The following is a 17,828-nucleotide window of genomic DNA, read 5'->3' on the forward strand; positions in this document are numbered from 1 at the left end:
ACAGTTGCTAATAGTTACCAGCAGCTACCCGCTAGCTAGCTAGCTTTATTGGTCCAGGTAGTGAGTTAGCTAGCCTCGTGCTTCACCGGGCTCAGCCGAATACAATACTTACCTACAATAATTACCTACAATAACTACCTAGATAAACTACCTACAATACCTAACTACAATACCTACCTACCTACAATCTAAATACATGGTTTAAGCTTTAGTCGACACCATATAAGCCAAGCTTACTTCCCGCCATCTACGAATGACTCTGGTAAGACATACCACAGATTCTCAATTGGATTGAGGTCTGGGCTTTGACTAGGCCATTCCAAGACATTTAAATGTTTCCCCTTAAACCACTCAAGTGTTGCTTTAGCAGTATGCTTAGGGTCATTGTCCTGCTGGAAGGTGAACCTCCGTCCAAGTCTCAAATCTCTGTAAGACTGAAACAGGTTTCCCTCAAGAATTTCCCTGTATTTAGCGGCATCCATCATTCCTTCAATTCTGACCAGTTTCCCAGTCCCTGCCGATGGAAAAACATCCCCACAGCATGATGCTGCCACCAACATGATTCACTGTGGGGATGGTGTTCTCGGGGTGATGAGAGGTGTTGGGTTTGTGCCAGACATAGCGTTTTCCTTGATGGCCAAAAAGCTAAATTTTAGTCTCATCTGACCAGAGTACCTTCTTCCATATGTTTGGGGAGTCTCCCACATGCCTTTTGGCGATCACAAACGTGTTTGCTTATTTTATTCTTTAAGCAATGTCTTTTTTCTGGCTCTCATCTGTAAAACCCAGCTCTGTGGAGTGTACGGCTTAAAGTGGTCCTATGGACAGATACTCCAATCTCCAATGCCCTCCTTGCCTGGTCCGTGAGTTTTGGTGGGTGGCCCTCTCTTGGCAGGTTTGTTGTTTTGCCATATTCTTTCAATTTTGTAATAATGGATTTAAGGGTGCTCCGTGGGATATTCAAAGTTTGGGATATTTTTTTATAACCCAACCCTGATCTGTACTTCTCCACAACTTTGTCCCTGACCTGTTTGGAGAGCTCCTTGGTCTTCATGGTGCCGCTTGCTTGGTGGTGCCCCTTGCTTAGTGGTGTTGCAGACTCTGGGGCCTTTCAGAACAGGTGTATATACAGTGGGGGAAAAAAGTATTTAGTCAGCCACCAATTGTGCAAGTTCTCCCACTTAAAAAGATAAGAGAGGCCTGTAATTTTCATCATAGGTACACATCAACTATGACAGACAAAATGAGAAAAAAAATTCCAGAAATTATTTGCAAATTATGGTGGAAAATAAGTATTTGGTCAATAACAAAAGTTTCTCAATACTTTGTTATATACCTTTTGTTGGCAATGACACAGGTCAAACGTTTTCTGTAAGTCTTCACAAGGTTTTCACACACTGTTGCTGGTATTTTGGCCCATTCCTCCATGCAGATCTCCTCTAGAGCAGTGATGTTTTGGGGCTGTCGCTGGGCAACACAGACTTTCAACTCCCTCCAAAGATTTTCTATGGGGTTGAGATCTGGAGACTGGCTAGGCCACTCCAGGACCTTGAAATGCTTCTTACGAAGCCACTCCTTCGTTGCCCGGGCGGTGTGTTTGGGATCATTGTCATGCTGAAAGACCCAGCCACGTTTCATCTTCAATCCCCTTGCTGATGGAAGGAGGTTTTCACTCAAAATCTCACGATACATGGCCCCATTCATTCTTTCCTTTACACGGATCAGTCGTCCTGGTCCCTTTGCAGAAAAACAGCCCCAAAGCATGATGTTTCCACCCCCATGCTTCACAGTAGGTATGGTGTTCTTTGGATGCAACTCAGCATTCTTTGTCCTCCAAACACTATTTTGGTTTCATCTGACAATATGACATTCTCTCAATCCTCTTCTGGATCATCCAAATGCACTCTAGCAAACTTCAGACGGGCCTGGACATGTACTGGCTTAAGCAGGGGGACACGTCTGGCACTGCAGGATTTGAGTCCCTGGCGGCGTAGTGTGTTACTGATGGTAGGCTTTGTTACTTTGGTCCCAGCTCTCTGCAGGTCATTCACTAGGTCCCCCCGTGTGGTTCTGGGATTTTTGCTCACCGTTCTTGTGATCATTTTGACTCCACGGGGTGAGATCTTGCGTGGAGCCCCAGATCGAGGGAGATTATCAGTGGTCTTGAATGTCTTCCATTTCCTAATAATTGCTCCCACAGTTGATTTCTTCAAACCAAGCTGCTTACCTATTGCAGATTCAGTCTTCCCAGCCTGGTGCAGGTCTACAATTTTGTTTCTGGTGTCCTTTGACAGCTCTTTGGTCTTGGCCATAGTGGAGTTTGGAGTGTGACTGTTTGAGGTTGTGGACAGGTGTCTTTTATACTGATAACAAGTTCAAACAGGTGCCATTAATACAGGTAACGAGTGGTGGACAGAGGAGCCTCTTAAAGAAGAAGTTACAGGTCTGTGAGAGCCAGAAATCTTGCTTGTTTGTAGGTGACCAAATACTTATTTTCCACCATAATTTGCAAATAAATTCATAAAAAATCCTACAATGTGATTTTCTGGATTTTTTTTCCTCAATTTGTCTGTCATAGTTGACGTGTACCTATGATGAAAATTACAGGCCTCTCTCATCTTTTTAAGTGGGAGAACTTGCACAATTGGTGGCTGACTAAAGACTTTTTTTCCCAACTGTATACTGAGATCATGTGACACTTAAATTGCACACAGGTGGACTTTATTTAACTAATTATGTGACTTCTGAAGGTAATTGGTTGCACCAGATGTTATTTAGGTGCTTCATGGCAAAGGGGGTGAATAAATATGCACGCACCACTTGTCCGTTATTTTTTTCATTTCACTTCACCAATTTGGACTATTTTGTGTATGTCCATTACATGAAATCCAAATAAAAATCCATTTAAATTACAGGTTGTAATGCAACAAAATAGGAATAACGCCAAGGGGGATGAATACCTTTGCAAGGCACTGTGTGTGTGTATATGTGTGTGTGTGTGATATATATATATATATATATATATATATATATATTACCAGTCAAAAGTTTGGACACACCTACTCATTCAAGGGTTTTTCTTTATTTTTACTATTTCCTACATTGTAGAATAATAGTGAAGACATCAAAACTATGAAATAGCACATATGGAATCATGTAGTTAAGAGAACGCCAAGAGTGTGCAAAGCTGTCATCAAGACAAAGGGTGGCTATTTGAAGAATCTCAAATCTCAAATATATTTTGATTTGTTTAACACTTCTTTGGTTACTGCCTGATTCCATTCATAGTTTTGATGTATTTACTATAATTCTACAATTTAAAAAATAGTAACAATAAAGAAAAACCCTTGAAAGAGGACGTGTGTCCAAACTTTTGTCTGGTAGTATATATAATTATTTTATTTTTAGACAGTGAAGAGGAGACAGGAAAGATGGGAGGGATTACGAGTCAGAAGGACAGTGGATCAGATTCAAACTCATGCCAACTCTGTAAGCCTAGGCTGTACATGTGCCAGGGTCAGTGACACTAACCCCTGGACCACACAGGCCACATTATTTTCTACACTTAATAAAAAGAGGTCAGTAGTACCTCTCCACAGACTATTTTCAAGCTTTTTGATTTAGACCTAACAGTCGGATGATGTAAAGAAAAAAAACTCATTTTTTCTTCTCTTCAGTCAATCATCTTTGATGAGGTTGACCTGACAGACGCAAGCGTGGCCGAATCCAGCATTAAGAACGTCAACAACAGTTTCACAGTGAGTCCCTTTTTTCTATATTTTTCTTTCTTTAGCCTACTTATTTTGCTTTTTCTTTCTCTCTGTCCTTATGTCTGTAGGCTATATCTTTTTTGTCTCTCATGGCTACTGTCCATCCAAATATCAGCCTGTGACAGTCACTGTGAGTCCCCTCTTTTTTTCTTTCTTACTTTCTTTCCCCCTTTCTTCCTGTCTGTCTTTCTCTCTGTACATCTCTTAAGTTTCTTGGCTACTGTCCACCAATATATCAGCCTTGTGTCGGCCGTGGTCATTCTAACCTAAGGTTCATCATCATGTGGTCATGCAGTGGTCAGACAACCAAACCGCAGGATGAACACCAGTAAAATCACCAAACCTACGCTCCGTGTTCATCACTTACAATTCCTGACTGTTGATAATGATAACATTTCCTGATGACATGAATAACATTTCATCACATACGCTACTCTGCAATAGGGGGTTCTTTCTCTGCAAAAAATCACGACACAAAATAAGTTTAGAGTCTGGCTTTGAAGTGTATTTATAGGTTGCCTTTGGGGTCGTTCCACCTCAAAAAGCACAAGAAAGAGGATTTCGACACCTACCATCTGATTGTTCTGAAATCGTTTCTGTTGTTAGAAACAGATAAGGTTATCATTCCTGCAAAATTATTTTGTTGAAATATAATTTGATCTCTGAGATATTAAGCTAATTAATTTCACCCAAATTGGTCATTTTAATTTATAGGATTCATATAATATTCAATACATATAGTACCTAACATCCGATTTGGACCAAACTTTTCTCTAACTGAGTTAGACATGAGAAATGCAAAGAAATGCTTAAAAGCCACCCTCAGACCCCCCACTCCCCATGCCAATACCACCAAAACAACTAGTATATAGTATCAGTTCTCTGTTTGACAAGTACAATGGAGCTGCAGATTAAATAAGTTATGATGAACTTCACAGGGTAGTGAAAGTGCACAGTGATGAGTTTGATCCTCCTTTCCAATAAATATCGAGGGTCTTATTCTAGTGACATGATGATTGATGCTTGGCTGCCATTTGACAAATAAAATAATGTCCATAATAATCTGATCATGTAGGCTATACCCACACTGTGTCTGCAAGCTTTTGTCTAAAGCGCACGTGCCAAGACCAGAGTGGGCACATTCGCTATATAACGCAACATTCTTTGTAACAAAACCATCAGTAGAGTTGAAAATAAGTTGGAAACCCATTTAAAGTAAAGATTAACCCATTTTGAATGTTATATTGTTTTTGTGCATCTCTGAGCCATCTTCTATCAATTCCCTGGGTCATTTCATATTTTCATGTGTATCTGAGCTATTGCCATTCAAGCAGGCAGTATTTCGGCCGGCGTGACGTAGCCTTGCGGTAAACCCGCTCTCACTACACTGGAAGTAAATAAGAATACTACTTTTAGATCGCAAAAACATCTATCATAAATGTCAGATTTCAATACTGGCCGATTTTATAACGCGGGAGATTGTCTTCTCTCGAATGAGGCTTTGATCATATTTTTGCGATATTCCTACCTCGAGAAATGAGTAATTGTGTAATGTGTAACTTAACACATTTCTCCTATTTGTCTGCCTCTTCAGTCCAGGGTGCATTGCATGGTACCGTTGCGAATGTCATAATCATGCAAATAGATAAATCAGCTTTTAGTTTTCTTGCACATTATTTGTGGAACAATCTTCAAAATGTTCTTAAATGTGATGTTTTGGGCAATTTAAAAAAGCTGATTGAGGACCTTATTACTGATGAATGTGTTAGTTTTTTATGACCGTGTTTTTCTTTCTGCTTGCATTTTGAATTTATATTGATGTGTGAATTTTCTGTAATTTATGTGATTCAGGGCTCATCTGTAAAAGAGACCTTGGTCTCAGTAGGACTCCCTGATAAAAATAAAGGTAAATAAAATGTTAGACTCCACTCTGTGAGGCACATCGATCTGCAGGTTGAACCTGGTGAGATTGTAGACTCCTAAATTGATAGTGCAGTTTGTTTAGGCGATTTTACAGCTAATTAGCTACTTCACATGCTGATATTGACTTTGTTATTATTCTGTGTAGCTACGTTTGCTTGCTAGCTAGCCAGCCAACCCATAGAGAGAGCATTGTATTTTGGGCTTTGTTGTCGAGCTGCAACAGATTTCCACAACGATTTTCACATGTTGCTACCAAACGTATTATAATGCCAAAATGAAACATTTGTTCACAAACAAGATTTTTCTCACATATTGTTATGTAACACTGTAAATTATAGGAATTAGTTGTTTTGGGTGGATTTTTCCTTTAACTTTATTTTTATTTTTTATTTTGTATTCAGTACATGCGAATTTAACCGCAAAAGTTATTTTTAAGTGTATTATGTCATCACGCACATCCTTTTATCCACAACAAATCAATTTGATGGAAACACATCTCTGGTGGGAAAATGCGCATATGGTTTTTATGAGGAATTTGCTTTATATTCGCATGAAAATCGTTCGCCAATTGGATGGAAACCTAGCTATTGAAGTTGTTGTCCCATTCTACATCCTGATATTACCAGGTTCAAATTACAAAATGACATGTTCTTACCCTGTAAATAGTCTATGGACCAGGTATGACAGCTACCAATACTTTGGTTTTGTTTACCTGGCCACTGTTTCAAATGCTAACTTTGTAGTCAATGGTACTTGTATTAGCATGTTCATGCTTCATGTCCAAATCATCCTAAAGTATACAAATGTTTTATTGTGTAACTCAATGATGTTACTTATAGATGAAAAATTTATCATTTAAAACAGTGGCCAGATAAACATAACCAAAGCATGGGTTGCTGTCATACCTGGTCCAGTACTTGATTCTTAAATCATACTGATTCTTAAAAAAAAATATATATATATAACCTAATAGCAGGAACAACACCAACTAATGGTCAGATCCTGATAATAGCAGGATGTAGGTTGGGACATAAACCCAACAACTTCAATGACAAATGTATCTGAACAGGGGGTGGAAACATCACCAAATTCACTGGGAATATATTACATAGGATGAAGAAACAATACTCCAAACCACAGCTCCATACTATTTGTCAAACATAGAGAACTGATACTATATACTCGTTGTTGGGGTGGGATTGTTGTGGGGGGTCCGTGGATGGCTTTTGGCCACTTATTTATATTCCTCATGTCTTACTCATTATTAGATGTTAGGTACCATAATTATTGAATATTATATGTATCCTATAAATTAAAAATGTCCAATTTGGGTGCGATCAATTAGCTTAATTTATGGTAGATCAAATTATATTTCAACAAAATAATGTTGCAGGAATTCTTATCGTATCTGTTTCTAACTACAGAAATGATTTCAGAACAATCTGAGATGGTGGGTGTCATGGCTTGCTGAAATGACATGGAAAGACCCTTTCAGACTCATTTACATTTAATAACTGGGTGGAGCTGTGTTAGTCAGTGAGTGAGTGGTGGCTTGTGTTTGAGTTTGTGTGTTTACAGTGTGTGTGTGTGTGTGCGCGTGTGCGACAGAGAATGTTGACAGTATGTACAGTATGCGAATGCGTCCACAGAGTTGCATTTTCTGTGTTGAGGTTAAAGAGAGAGGGTACTTCCTCCTGCTCTATTTTTATCGGTTTCTCACGCTGGCTGGAGTGGAGATCTCCTTGGTCTCTCGTTGATGACAGCCCAAGTCCAGGCATACCTGGGTTCAAATACTATTTGAAATAGTTTCAAATACTTTAGTTTTGCTTGATTGAACTTGACTGCTGCAATGGAACCAATAGAATAGTCGCAAAACATCTGGCACTCCAGGAAGGCGCTCCAGGAAGGCTAAAGCAAACACTCAAAGTATTTGGAAGATTTCAAATAGTATTCGAACCCAGGTCTGAGCTCAGGCGAAGGTGGTCTTTCAGTTACAGACAACCAAATGAAGTGCTCTCCTTTCCCCTCTCTCTCTGTGCTGTAAAGAGGGGCTGCTTTGTGGCCTTCAACACCCCTACTCACACCCCTCCCTCCATTCCAGCCCCCTGTGTGGGATCACCTTGACGACAGGAAGTTTATATATGTGAGTCAGAGAACAGAGGCAGGCGGATGGGGGAGGGGCCTGCACCACGGTTCCCGGCTCTCTCCCAGTCAGAGCACCGCTAAGCTGGCTAGGCTAACAGCCGAGCTGGGAGAGAAGAAAAACCCTTCTGGAAAAACCTCCCGCTACAGGGAGCCACAGAAAGAAACGACTGAGGGAATTCTGGGAATTCTCTGCTGGCTAGAACACTCAGACTAGGGAAAAAAGGAAGAAAAGCCAGGCAGTAACGGAAGGTACCTCTGTCGGGACTCTGGAGAGAGAGGCTACCCCGGGACAGTTCTTAAATAAGATAGAACTCTCAGCCAGCCACGGAGAACTCTTGTCTGTCCAAGTCTTCGTCAGGAGGACTCTTCAGGAAAGGAAAACCTCAGACCAAATGTAACAGAGCACACTCGGCACAGTCTGGAGAAGAAGAGAGTAGAGTGAGGGAGAGAGAAGGAGAACCGCTGGAGCCAAATTTGACTGGACTTCACATTGGAAGTAAGGCAGAAGAATGTCAAGAATGAGAGTGGGTGGGGGGAGCACAGAGATGTGTGTTTCCCCAGTTGGTCACTCTCCCTCCGTCCTTCTGTGTGTGTGTCATGACGTTGTTTATAGTTGGCTCTAAAATGTGCTGATGTGTGTGTGTGTGTGTGTGTGTGGGTTGACTGTCAGTTCCCTTTGTGTTATCCACTCCCTCATGTGAAGTACCCGGTCTATACTCTAGGAAGGGCAGGACGAGTGCATTTATTAGTGCACACCGCAGCAAAACTTTTTGCAACAGAAAAGGTTTTGTAAGGAAAGCGGGTATTTCTTATTGGACAAATTCAGGTATCCCTGTTTCGACCCGTTTGCTGTCTAGTGAGAATACACCCTAGGACAGCCCTCTGACCTAGCCAGGGCCGGATCCTTGGACTATGGACATTATCGTGTAGGTGTATCTCCTTTAGCTAAGGCTGCAGAGATAAAATATCAGTGATAACATTGTTGCCGACTTGCCGGGAAAGGTTTAATGAGTCCCTGGCTGGTTGAGTAGCAGTGAAAACAGGATGTGTGCGTGCGTCTCCCTCCCTTCTTCTCAGCCTGCCTCGAGTCCTTGTCTGTTATGTAAGTGAAATACAACCCTTTAGTCATATGATACATGAGATACATGAAGTTGAGTCAAGGTCATGGTTGTGCATGTGTGTGTGCATGGGTACTCGAGATATCGATCTATGTCTTCACATCTTTGCAGGGCTCTGCTCCTAAATTAACATTCCAGGTCACACAGCAAAATATTTAGGCACATATGTGAGTAAAATGGTCGCACTGTAGAGCCCTGCTGTGGCTCACTTACACTTTATCGGTGCTGTATCTTCTCTCCATCTCTCTATAGTAGGGGTCTCCAACCCTGTTCCTGGAGAGCTACCGTTCTGTAGGTTTTTGCTCCAACCCCATTTGTAACTAACCTGGTTCAGCTTATCAACCAGCTAATTATTAGAATCAGGTGTGCTAGATTAGGGTTGGAGTGAAAACCTACAGGACGGTAGCTCGCCAGGAACAGGGTTGGAGAGCCCTGCCTATAGCCTAGAAGTGTCTAGTGCACATGTCAAACTCATTCCACGGAGGGCCAAGTGTCTGCAGGTTTTCACTCCTCCCTTGTACTTGACTGATGAATTAAGGTCACTAATTAGTAAGGAACTCCCCTCACCTGGTTGTCTAAGTCTTAATTGAAAGGAAAAACCAAAAACCAGCAGACACTAGGCCCTCAATGGAATGAGTTTGAAACCCCTGGTCTAGTGACTGTGCTACTTTTGACCAGGGTCAAAAGTAGTGTTCTATATAGGGAATATGGTTCCAGTTGGGACTCAACCACAGTCTATGCCAGAGAGTGAGCGGACAACTCATAGTTGGACTTCCTGTGTGTGTGTGTGTGTGTGTGTGTGTGTGTGTGTGTGTGTGTGTGTGTGTGTGTGTGTGTGTGTGTGTGTGTGTGTGTGTGTGTGTGTGTGTGTGTGTGTGTGTGTGTGTGTGTGTGTGTTAAATTGGTCACAAATACAAGACTCTGTGTGTTTGTGTGTGTGTGTGTGTTATATCAGCCTTTTTAGATGTAGGCAACTGTACTTTTTGAGGGACTTCACGAATGTCATGGATATATTTGAACTAGTGGATATATGGAGGCTTAAATATCCTGACCTAGTGAGATATACATGGTGGAGGCTCATTCAAGCTAGTTGTCTTGATGACTTTCTTATGTCATTCTCTCTGGCACCAAAAGTTAAAAAATTGTTGATAGGGGACAGAATGCGGTCGGACCATCACATAATTGGCATATATATTACTCTTACAGAATTTCCACTTGGGCGAGGGTATTGGAAATGTTATCAAAGCCTATTGGATGATGACGACTTGTTTTTAACTAGGACAGAATAATTTATAACTGACTTTATCCAACATAACATAAGTACAGCAGATCCCCTTATTGTATGGGACACTTTTAAATGTGCTTTTAGAGGCCATGCAATTCAGTACTCATCTCTAAAACAAAAGCAATTTAGGGCAAAAGAGTCCATACTAACAAAGGAAATAGAACGTCTAACAACAGATAGATAGCAATAAAAACTGTACCATAGAGGCTCAGAATAAGTTAGAGGAAAAACTAAAATAAATGGAGGAACTTATTCAAGAAAGGTCAAGTGTAATATATTATAAAAAATAAAGCAAACTGGATGGAATATGGGGAAAATGCACCAAATAATTTTTTAATCTTCAACATAGAGACGCTACCAAAAATAATTAACTGAAACTTGTTACAAATGAAGGAGTCATGATATTTTGAAAGAGGAAGTACTTCAAGCATATGTTTTCATTTGTCTCCTCCATCTCCACTAACCGAAGCTAATTGTTTGGATTTATTTTCTATTAATAATGTAAAATTAACAGCTGTACAGAAAGACTCATGTGAAGGCCAAATTACAGAGGAGGAACTTCTTGATGCAATTAAAGCCTTTAAGTCCGGGAAAACTCCAGGGCTGGATGGCATACCAGTGGAGGTATACCAAACCTTTTTTTATATACTCAGAGGACCGTTATTAGCATGTTTTGATCACTCCTATATAAATGGTAGATTATCAGACACTCAACAAGAAGGTCTGATTTCATTATTACTGAAACAGGATCCAAGTGGTAAATATAAAGATCCAGTCCATTACACTGTTTTGTGATGCAAAATGTATAGCAAAATGCTATAGCGCATAGAGTTAAAAGTTATTGTCGGATATTATTAAACCTAATCAGACAGGGCTTTTACATGGACGATACATTGGAGATAATATAAGACAAGTACTAGAAACAATAGAACACTATGAAAAATCTGTGAAACCAGGCCTGGTATTCATTGCTGACTTTGAAAAGGCCTTTGATAAAGTACGACATATATAAATGCCTGGAAAATTTAAATTTAGGAGAATCTCTTATAAAATGGGTTAAAGTTATGTATAGTAACCCTATGTGTAAAATAGTAAATAATGGCTACTTCTCAGAAAGTTTTAAACTGTCAAGAGGAGTAAAACAAGGTTATCCACTATTGGCATTACTATTTATTATTGCCATCGAAATGTTAGCTGTTACAATCAGATCCAACATTAATATTAAGTGGTTAGAATTCTAGGGCTTAAAAACAAAGGTGTCATTGTACGCTGATGATTCATGTTTTCTTTTAAATCCACAATTTGGATCCCTCCATAGCCTCATAGAGGATCTAGATACTTTTTCTTACCTCTCTGGATTAAAACCAAATTATGAAAGTGTACTATATTACATATTGGATCACTAAAAAATACAACTTTTACATTACCATGTAGTTTACCAATAAAATGGTCTGGTGGTGATGTGGACATACTCAGTGTTCATAACCCAAAATAAAGAAATGATCTCACTACAATACATTTAAATAGAAAGTAGATAAGATCTTGTTACCATGGAAAGGAAAATACCTGTCTATTTGTGGAAAAATCACCCTGATTTAACTCTTTAGTCATATCCCAGTTTACCTATTTGCTTTTGATCTTGCCTAAACCTAGTGACCTGGTTTTTAAATTATATGAGAAAAAAAGATTCCATTTTATTTGGAATGGCAAGCCAGACAAAATTAAAAGGGCCTATTTAAATAATGAATATGAATTCGGAGGGCAGAAATTGATAAATATTAAAGCATTAGACCTCGCACTAAAGGCGTCAGTCATACAAAAGCTATTCTTAAATCCGAATTGGTTCTCTAGCAAATTATTAAAAATGTCTCACCCCATGTTCAAGAATGGCCTTTTTCCTTTTATTCAGATTACAACATCTCACTTTTGGTTATTTGAAAACGAAATAATCTCCAAAATATAGTTATTATTAAAACAAACCATAGAAAGTTGGTTGCAATTTTTGTTTAATCCACCAGAAAAGACAGAACTAATAATACAACAAATATTGTGGTTAAACTCAAATATACTAATTGATTAAAACAAAAAAGGACTGGTGGAGCTATGTCACATATGCAGCTAACAAAAATATATGGAAATGTCTGCTCTACCCAAAATTACAACCAACTAATGCAGTATTACTGCAAAAATTAAAGAGGCAAGTGGAAGGGGGAAAAAGTAAGGAACTTGTCTGTTGGCCCTGCATTAAAGACCAAAATGGTTTAAAGAAAATCGTGATAAATAAAAATATATACCAGTTTCATTTAAGGAACAAAAAATTGACAGCTGTGCAATATAGATTGCAAAATAGTTGGGAAGAGATTTTCGATGTACCAATTCCATGACACATGGTTTATGAACTGATACGCAAAACGACGCCGGATTCAAAATGTAGAATTTTTCCATTTAAATTATTATACAAAATTCTTGCAACCAATAGAATGTTATATATATATATATATATATATATATATATATATATATATATATATATATATATATATATATATATATATATTTATATATTCTATTGGTTTCAATAATCCTATATATATATATATATATATATATGGGGGATACAACCTTCCCAGCTCTGCAGATTTTGCTGCGAAGAGACAGAGTCATTAGATCATTTATTTTGGTACTGTCCATATGTAGCTTGTTTTTAGTCACAGGTCCAGGAATGGCTGAAGAATTGCAACATTTACTTGGCGCTAACGCTGCAGATAGCAATACTGGGTGATTTGAAAAGTCATAGACAATCGATCAATAATATAATAATACTTTTAGCAAAACTGTTTATCTTTAATTTACAATCTGTAGATACTATGAAAATAGAAAGGTTCAGAACTTTTGTGAAGCATCACAGCACCGTTGAAAAATATATGGCAAATGGAAATCCAATATGGATGGTGTTAAGAGATACAGGGGGGAAAAAAAAGTATTTAGTCAGCCACCAATTGTGCAAGTTCTCCCACTTAAAAAGATGAGAGAGGCCTGTAATTTTCATCATAGGTACACGTCAACTATGACAGACAAAATGAGAAACAAAAATCCAGAAAATCACATTGTAGGATTTTTTATGAATTTATTTGCAAATTATGGTGGAAAATTAAGTATTTGGTAAATAACAAAAGTTTCTCAATACTTTGTTATATACCCTTTGTTGCCAATGACACAGGTCAAACGTTTTCTGTAAGTCTTCACAAGGTTTTCACACACTGTTGCTGGTATTTTGGCCCATTCCTCCATGCAGATCTCCTCTAGAGCAGTGATGTTTTGGGGCTGTCGCTGGGCAACACAGTCTTTCAACTCCCTCCAAAGATTTTCTATGGGGTTGAGATCTGGAGACTGGCTAGGCCACTCCAGGACCTTGAAATGCTTCTTACGAAGCCACTCCTTCGTTGCCCGGGCGGTGTGTTTGGGATCATTGTCATGCTGAAAGACCCAGCCACGTTTCATCTTCAATGCCCTTGCTGATGGAAGGAGGTTTTCACTCAAAATCTCACGATACATGGCCCCATTCATTCTTTCCTTTACACGGATCAGTTGTCCTGGTCCCTTTGCAGAAAAACAGCCCCAAAGCATGATGTTTCCACCCCCATGCTTCACAGTAGGTATGGTGTTCTTTGGATGCAACTCAGCATTCTTTGTCCTCCAAACACGACGAGTTGAGTTTTTACCAAAAAGTTCTATTTTGGTTTCATCTGACCATATGACATTCTCCCAATCCTCTTCTGGATCATCCAAATGCACTCTAGCAAACTTCAGACGGGCCTGGACATGTACTGGCTTAAGCAGGGGGACACGTCTGGCACTGCAGGATTTGAGTCCCTGGCGGCGTAGTGTGTTACTGATGGTAGGCTTTGTTACTTTGGTCCCAGCTCTCTGCAGGTCATTCACTAGGTCCCCCTGTGTGGTTCTGGGATTTTTGCTCACCGTTCTTGTGATCATTTTGACCCCACGGGGTGAGATTTTGCGTGGAGCCCCAGATCGAGGGAGATTATCAGTGGTCTTGTATGTCTTCCATTTCCTAATAATTGCTCCCACAGTTGATTTCTTCAAACCAAGCTGCTTACCTATTGCAGATTCAGTCTTCCCAGCCTGGTGCAGGTCTACAATTTTGTTTCTGGTGTTCTTTGACAGCTCTTTGGTCTTGGCCATAGTGGAGTTTGGAGTGTGACTGTTTGAGGTTGTGGACAGGTGTCTTTTATACTGATAACAAGTTCAAACAGGTGCCATTAATACAGGTAACGAGTGGAGGACAGAGGAGCCTCTTAAAGAAGAAGTTACAGGTCTGTGAGAGCCAGAAATCTTGTTTGTTTGTAGGTGACCAAATACTTATTTTCCACCATAATTTGCAAATAAATTCATTAAAAATCCTACAATGTGATCTTCTGGAAAAATTTTCCTCAATTTGTCTGTCATAGTTGACGTGTACCTATGATAAACTACAGGCCTCTCATCTTTTTAAGTGGGAGAACTTGCACAATTGGTGGCTGACTAAATACTTTTTTTCCCCCACTGTAGATGGGAGGAGTTGAATGGAGCTGAAGGGTGGGACTAATAACAACAAGATAACAAATGTAAAATATACTGTGTCTGTAAAATGTATATAGGTTCAGAACTTTTGTGAAACAGCACAGTTACAAATATATGGCAAATAGAAATCATCAGAAATAGATGGGAGAGGTTGAGGGTAGAGGAAGGACTAAAAACAAACAAAATATAACTATTGTAAAATAGATTGTGTCCGTAAAATGTACACTACCGGTCAAGGGTTTTAGAACACGTACTCATTCAAGGGCTTTTCTTCATTTTTACTGTTTTGTACATTGTAGAATAATAGTAAAGACATCAACACTATGAAATAACACATATAGAATCATGTAGTAACCAAAAAAGTGTTAAACAAATCAAAATATATTTTATATTTGAGATTCTTCAAATAGCCACCTTTTGCCTTGATGACAGCTTTGCACACTCTTTGCATTCTCTCAACCAGCTTCATGAGGAATGCTTTTACAACAGTCTTGAAGGAGTTCCCACATATGCTGAGCACTTATTGGCTGCTTTCCTTCACACTGCGGTCCGACTAATCCCAAACCATCTCAATTAGGTTGAGGTCGGGGGATTGTGGAGGCCAGGTCATCTGATGCAGCACTCCATCACTCTCCTTCTTGGTAAAATAGCCCTTACACAGCCTGGAGGTGTGTTGGGTTATTGTCCTGTTGAAAAACAAATGATAGTCCCACTAAGCCCAAACCAGATGGGATAGCGTGTCGCTGCAGAATGCTGTGGTAGCCATGCTGGTTAAGTGTGCCTCGAATTCAAAATAAATCGCTGACAGTATCACCAGCAAAGCCCCATCACATCTCCTCCTCCATGCTTTACGGTGGGAAATACACATGCGGAGATCATCCATACACTCACATCTCCTCTGAACAGTTGATGTTGAGAAGTGTCTGTTATTTAAACTCTGTGAAGCATTTATTTGGGCTGCAATTTAAGAGGCTGGTAACTTATGAACTTATCCTCTGCAGCAGAGGTAACTCTGGGTCTTCCATTCCTGTGGCGGTCCTCATGAGAGCCAGTTTCATCATAGCGCTTGATGGTTTTTGCGACTGCACTTGAAGAAACTTTCAAAGTTCTTGAAATGTTCCGTATTGACTGACCTTCATGTCTTAAAGTAATGATGGACTGTCGTTTCTCTTTGCTTATTTGAGCTGTTCTTGCCATAATATGGACTTGGTCTTTTACCAAATAGGGCTATCTTCTGTATACCTCCCCTACCTTGTCACAACACAACTGATTGGCTCAAACGCATTAAGAAGGGAAAAAAATCTACAAATTAACTCTTGAGAAGGCACACCTGTTAATTGAAATGCATTCCTGGTGACTACCTCATGAAGCTGGTTGAGAGAATTACAAGAGTGTGCAAAGCTGTCATCAAGGCAAAGGGTGGCTATTTGAAGAATCTCAAATATAAAATGTATTTTAATTTGTTTAACACTTTTTTGGTTACTATAATATTCCATATGTGTTATTTCAAAGGTTTGATGTCTTCACTATTATTCTACAATGAAAAAAAATAGTACAAATAAAGAAAAACCCTTGAATGAGTAGGTGTGTCCAAACTTTTCACTGGTACTGTATATATGTATATATGTATATATACAGTGGGGAGAACAAGTTTTTGATACCCTGCCGATTTTGCAGGTTTTCCTACTTACAAAGCATGTAGAGGTCTGTAATTTGTATCATAGGTACACTTCAACTGTGAGAGACGGAATCTAAAACAAAAATCCTGAAAATCACATTGTATGATTTTTAAGTAATTAATTATCATTTTATTGCATGACATAAGTATTTGATACATCAGAAAAGCAGAACTTAATATTTGGTACAGAAACCTTTGTTTGCAATTACAGAGATCATACGTTTCCTGTAGGTCTTGACCAGGTTTGCACACACTGCAGCAGGGATTTTGGCCCACTCCTCCATACAAACCTTCTCCAGATCCTTCAGGTTTCGGGGCTGTCGCTGGGAAATACGGACTTTCAGCTCCCTCCAAAGATTTTCTATTGGGTTCAGGTCTGGAGACTGGCTAGGCCACTCCAGGACCTTGAGATGCTTCTTACGGAGCCACTCCTTAGTTGCCCTGGCTGTGTGTTTCGGGTCGTTGTCATGCTGGAAGACCGATCTTCAATGCTCTTACTGAGGGAAGGAGGTTGTTGGCCAAGATCTCGCGATACATGGCCCCATCCATCCTCCCCTCAATACGGTGCAGTCGTCCTGTCCCCTTTGCAGAAAAGCATCCCCAAAGAATGATGTTTCCACCTCCATGCTTCACGGTTGGGATGGTGTTCTTGGGGTTGTACTCATCCTTCTTCTTCCTCCAAACACGGCGAGTGGAGTTGAGACCAAAAAGCTCTATTTTTGTCTCATCAGACCACATGACCTTCTCCCATTCCTCCTCTGGATCATCCAGATGGTCATTGGTAAACTTCAGACGGGCCTGGACATGCGCTGGTTTGAGCAGGGGGACCTTGCGTGCGCTGCAGGATTTTAATCCATGACGGCGTAGTGTGTTACTAATGGTTTTCTTTGAGACTGTGGTCACAGCTCTCTTCAGGTCATTGACCAGGTCCTGCCGTGTAGTTCTGGGCTGATCCCTCACCTTCCTCATGATCATTGATGCCCCACGAGGTGAGATCTTGCATGGAGCCCCAGACCGAGGGTGATTGACCGTCATCTTGAACTTCTTCCATTTTCTAATAATTGCGCCAACAGTTGTTGCCTTCTCACCAAGCTGCTTGCCTATTGTCCTGTAGCCCATTCCAGCCTTGTGCAGGTCTACAATTGTATCCCTGATGTCCTTACACAGCTCTCTGGTCTTGGCTATTGTGGAGAGGTTGGAGTCTGTTTGATTGAGTGTGTGGACAGGTGTCTTTTATACAGGTAACGAGTTCAAACAGGTGCAGTTAATACAGGTAATGAGTGGAGAACAGGAGGGCTTCTTAAAGAAAAACCAACAGGTCTGTGAGA

General features: G+C 39.9%; 1 protein-coding gene across 6 annotated transcripts in view; it reads left to right on the top strand.

Annotated features, from left to right (window-relative positions):
* The window catches only part of LOC121561928 (diacylglycerol kinase delta), an 85,679-nt gene that overhangs the window by 23,614 nt on the left and 44,237 nt on the right, over positions 1 to 17,828 (top strand). For 4 of the 6 annotated variants that reach the window (XM_041874369.1, XM_041874353.2, XM_041874360.2 and 1 more), the window contains exon 3: positions 3,678 to 3,758. The exons of 1 other annotated variant lie outside the window; for it this stretch is intronic. In XM_041874369.1, the coding sequence (XP_041730303.1) occupies positions 3,678 to 3,758 (81 nt within the window). Of the gene's footprint in view, positions 1 to 3,677; positions 3,759 to 7,905; positions 8,335 to 17,828 lie in introns of those variants that run through there. One more of the 6 variants, XM_041874381.2, reaches the window with a different exon arrangement.

This window comes from Coregonus clupeaformis, chromosome 5 (assembly GCF_020615455.1).
Source record: "Coregonus clupeaformis isolate EN_2021a chromosome 5, ASM2061545v1, whole genome shotgun sequence".
Classification (NCBI taxonomy): Eukaryota; Metazoa; Chordata; class Actinopteri; order Salmoniformes; family Salmonidae; genus Coregonus; species Coregonus clupeaformis.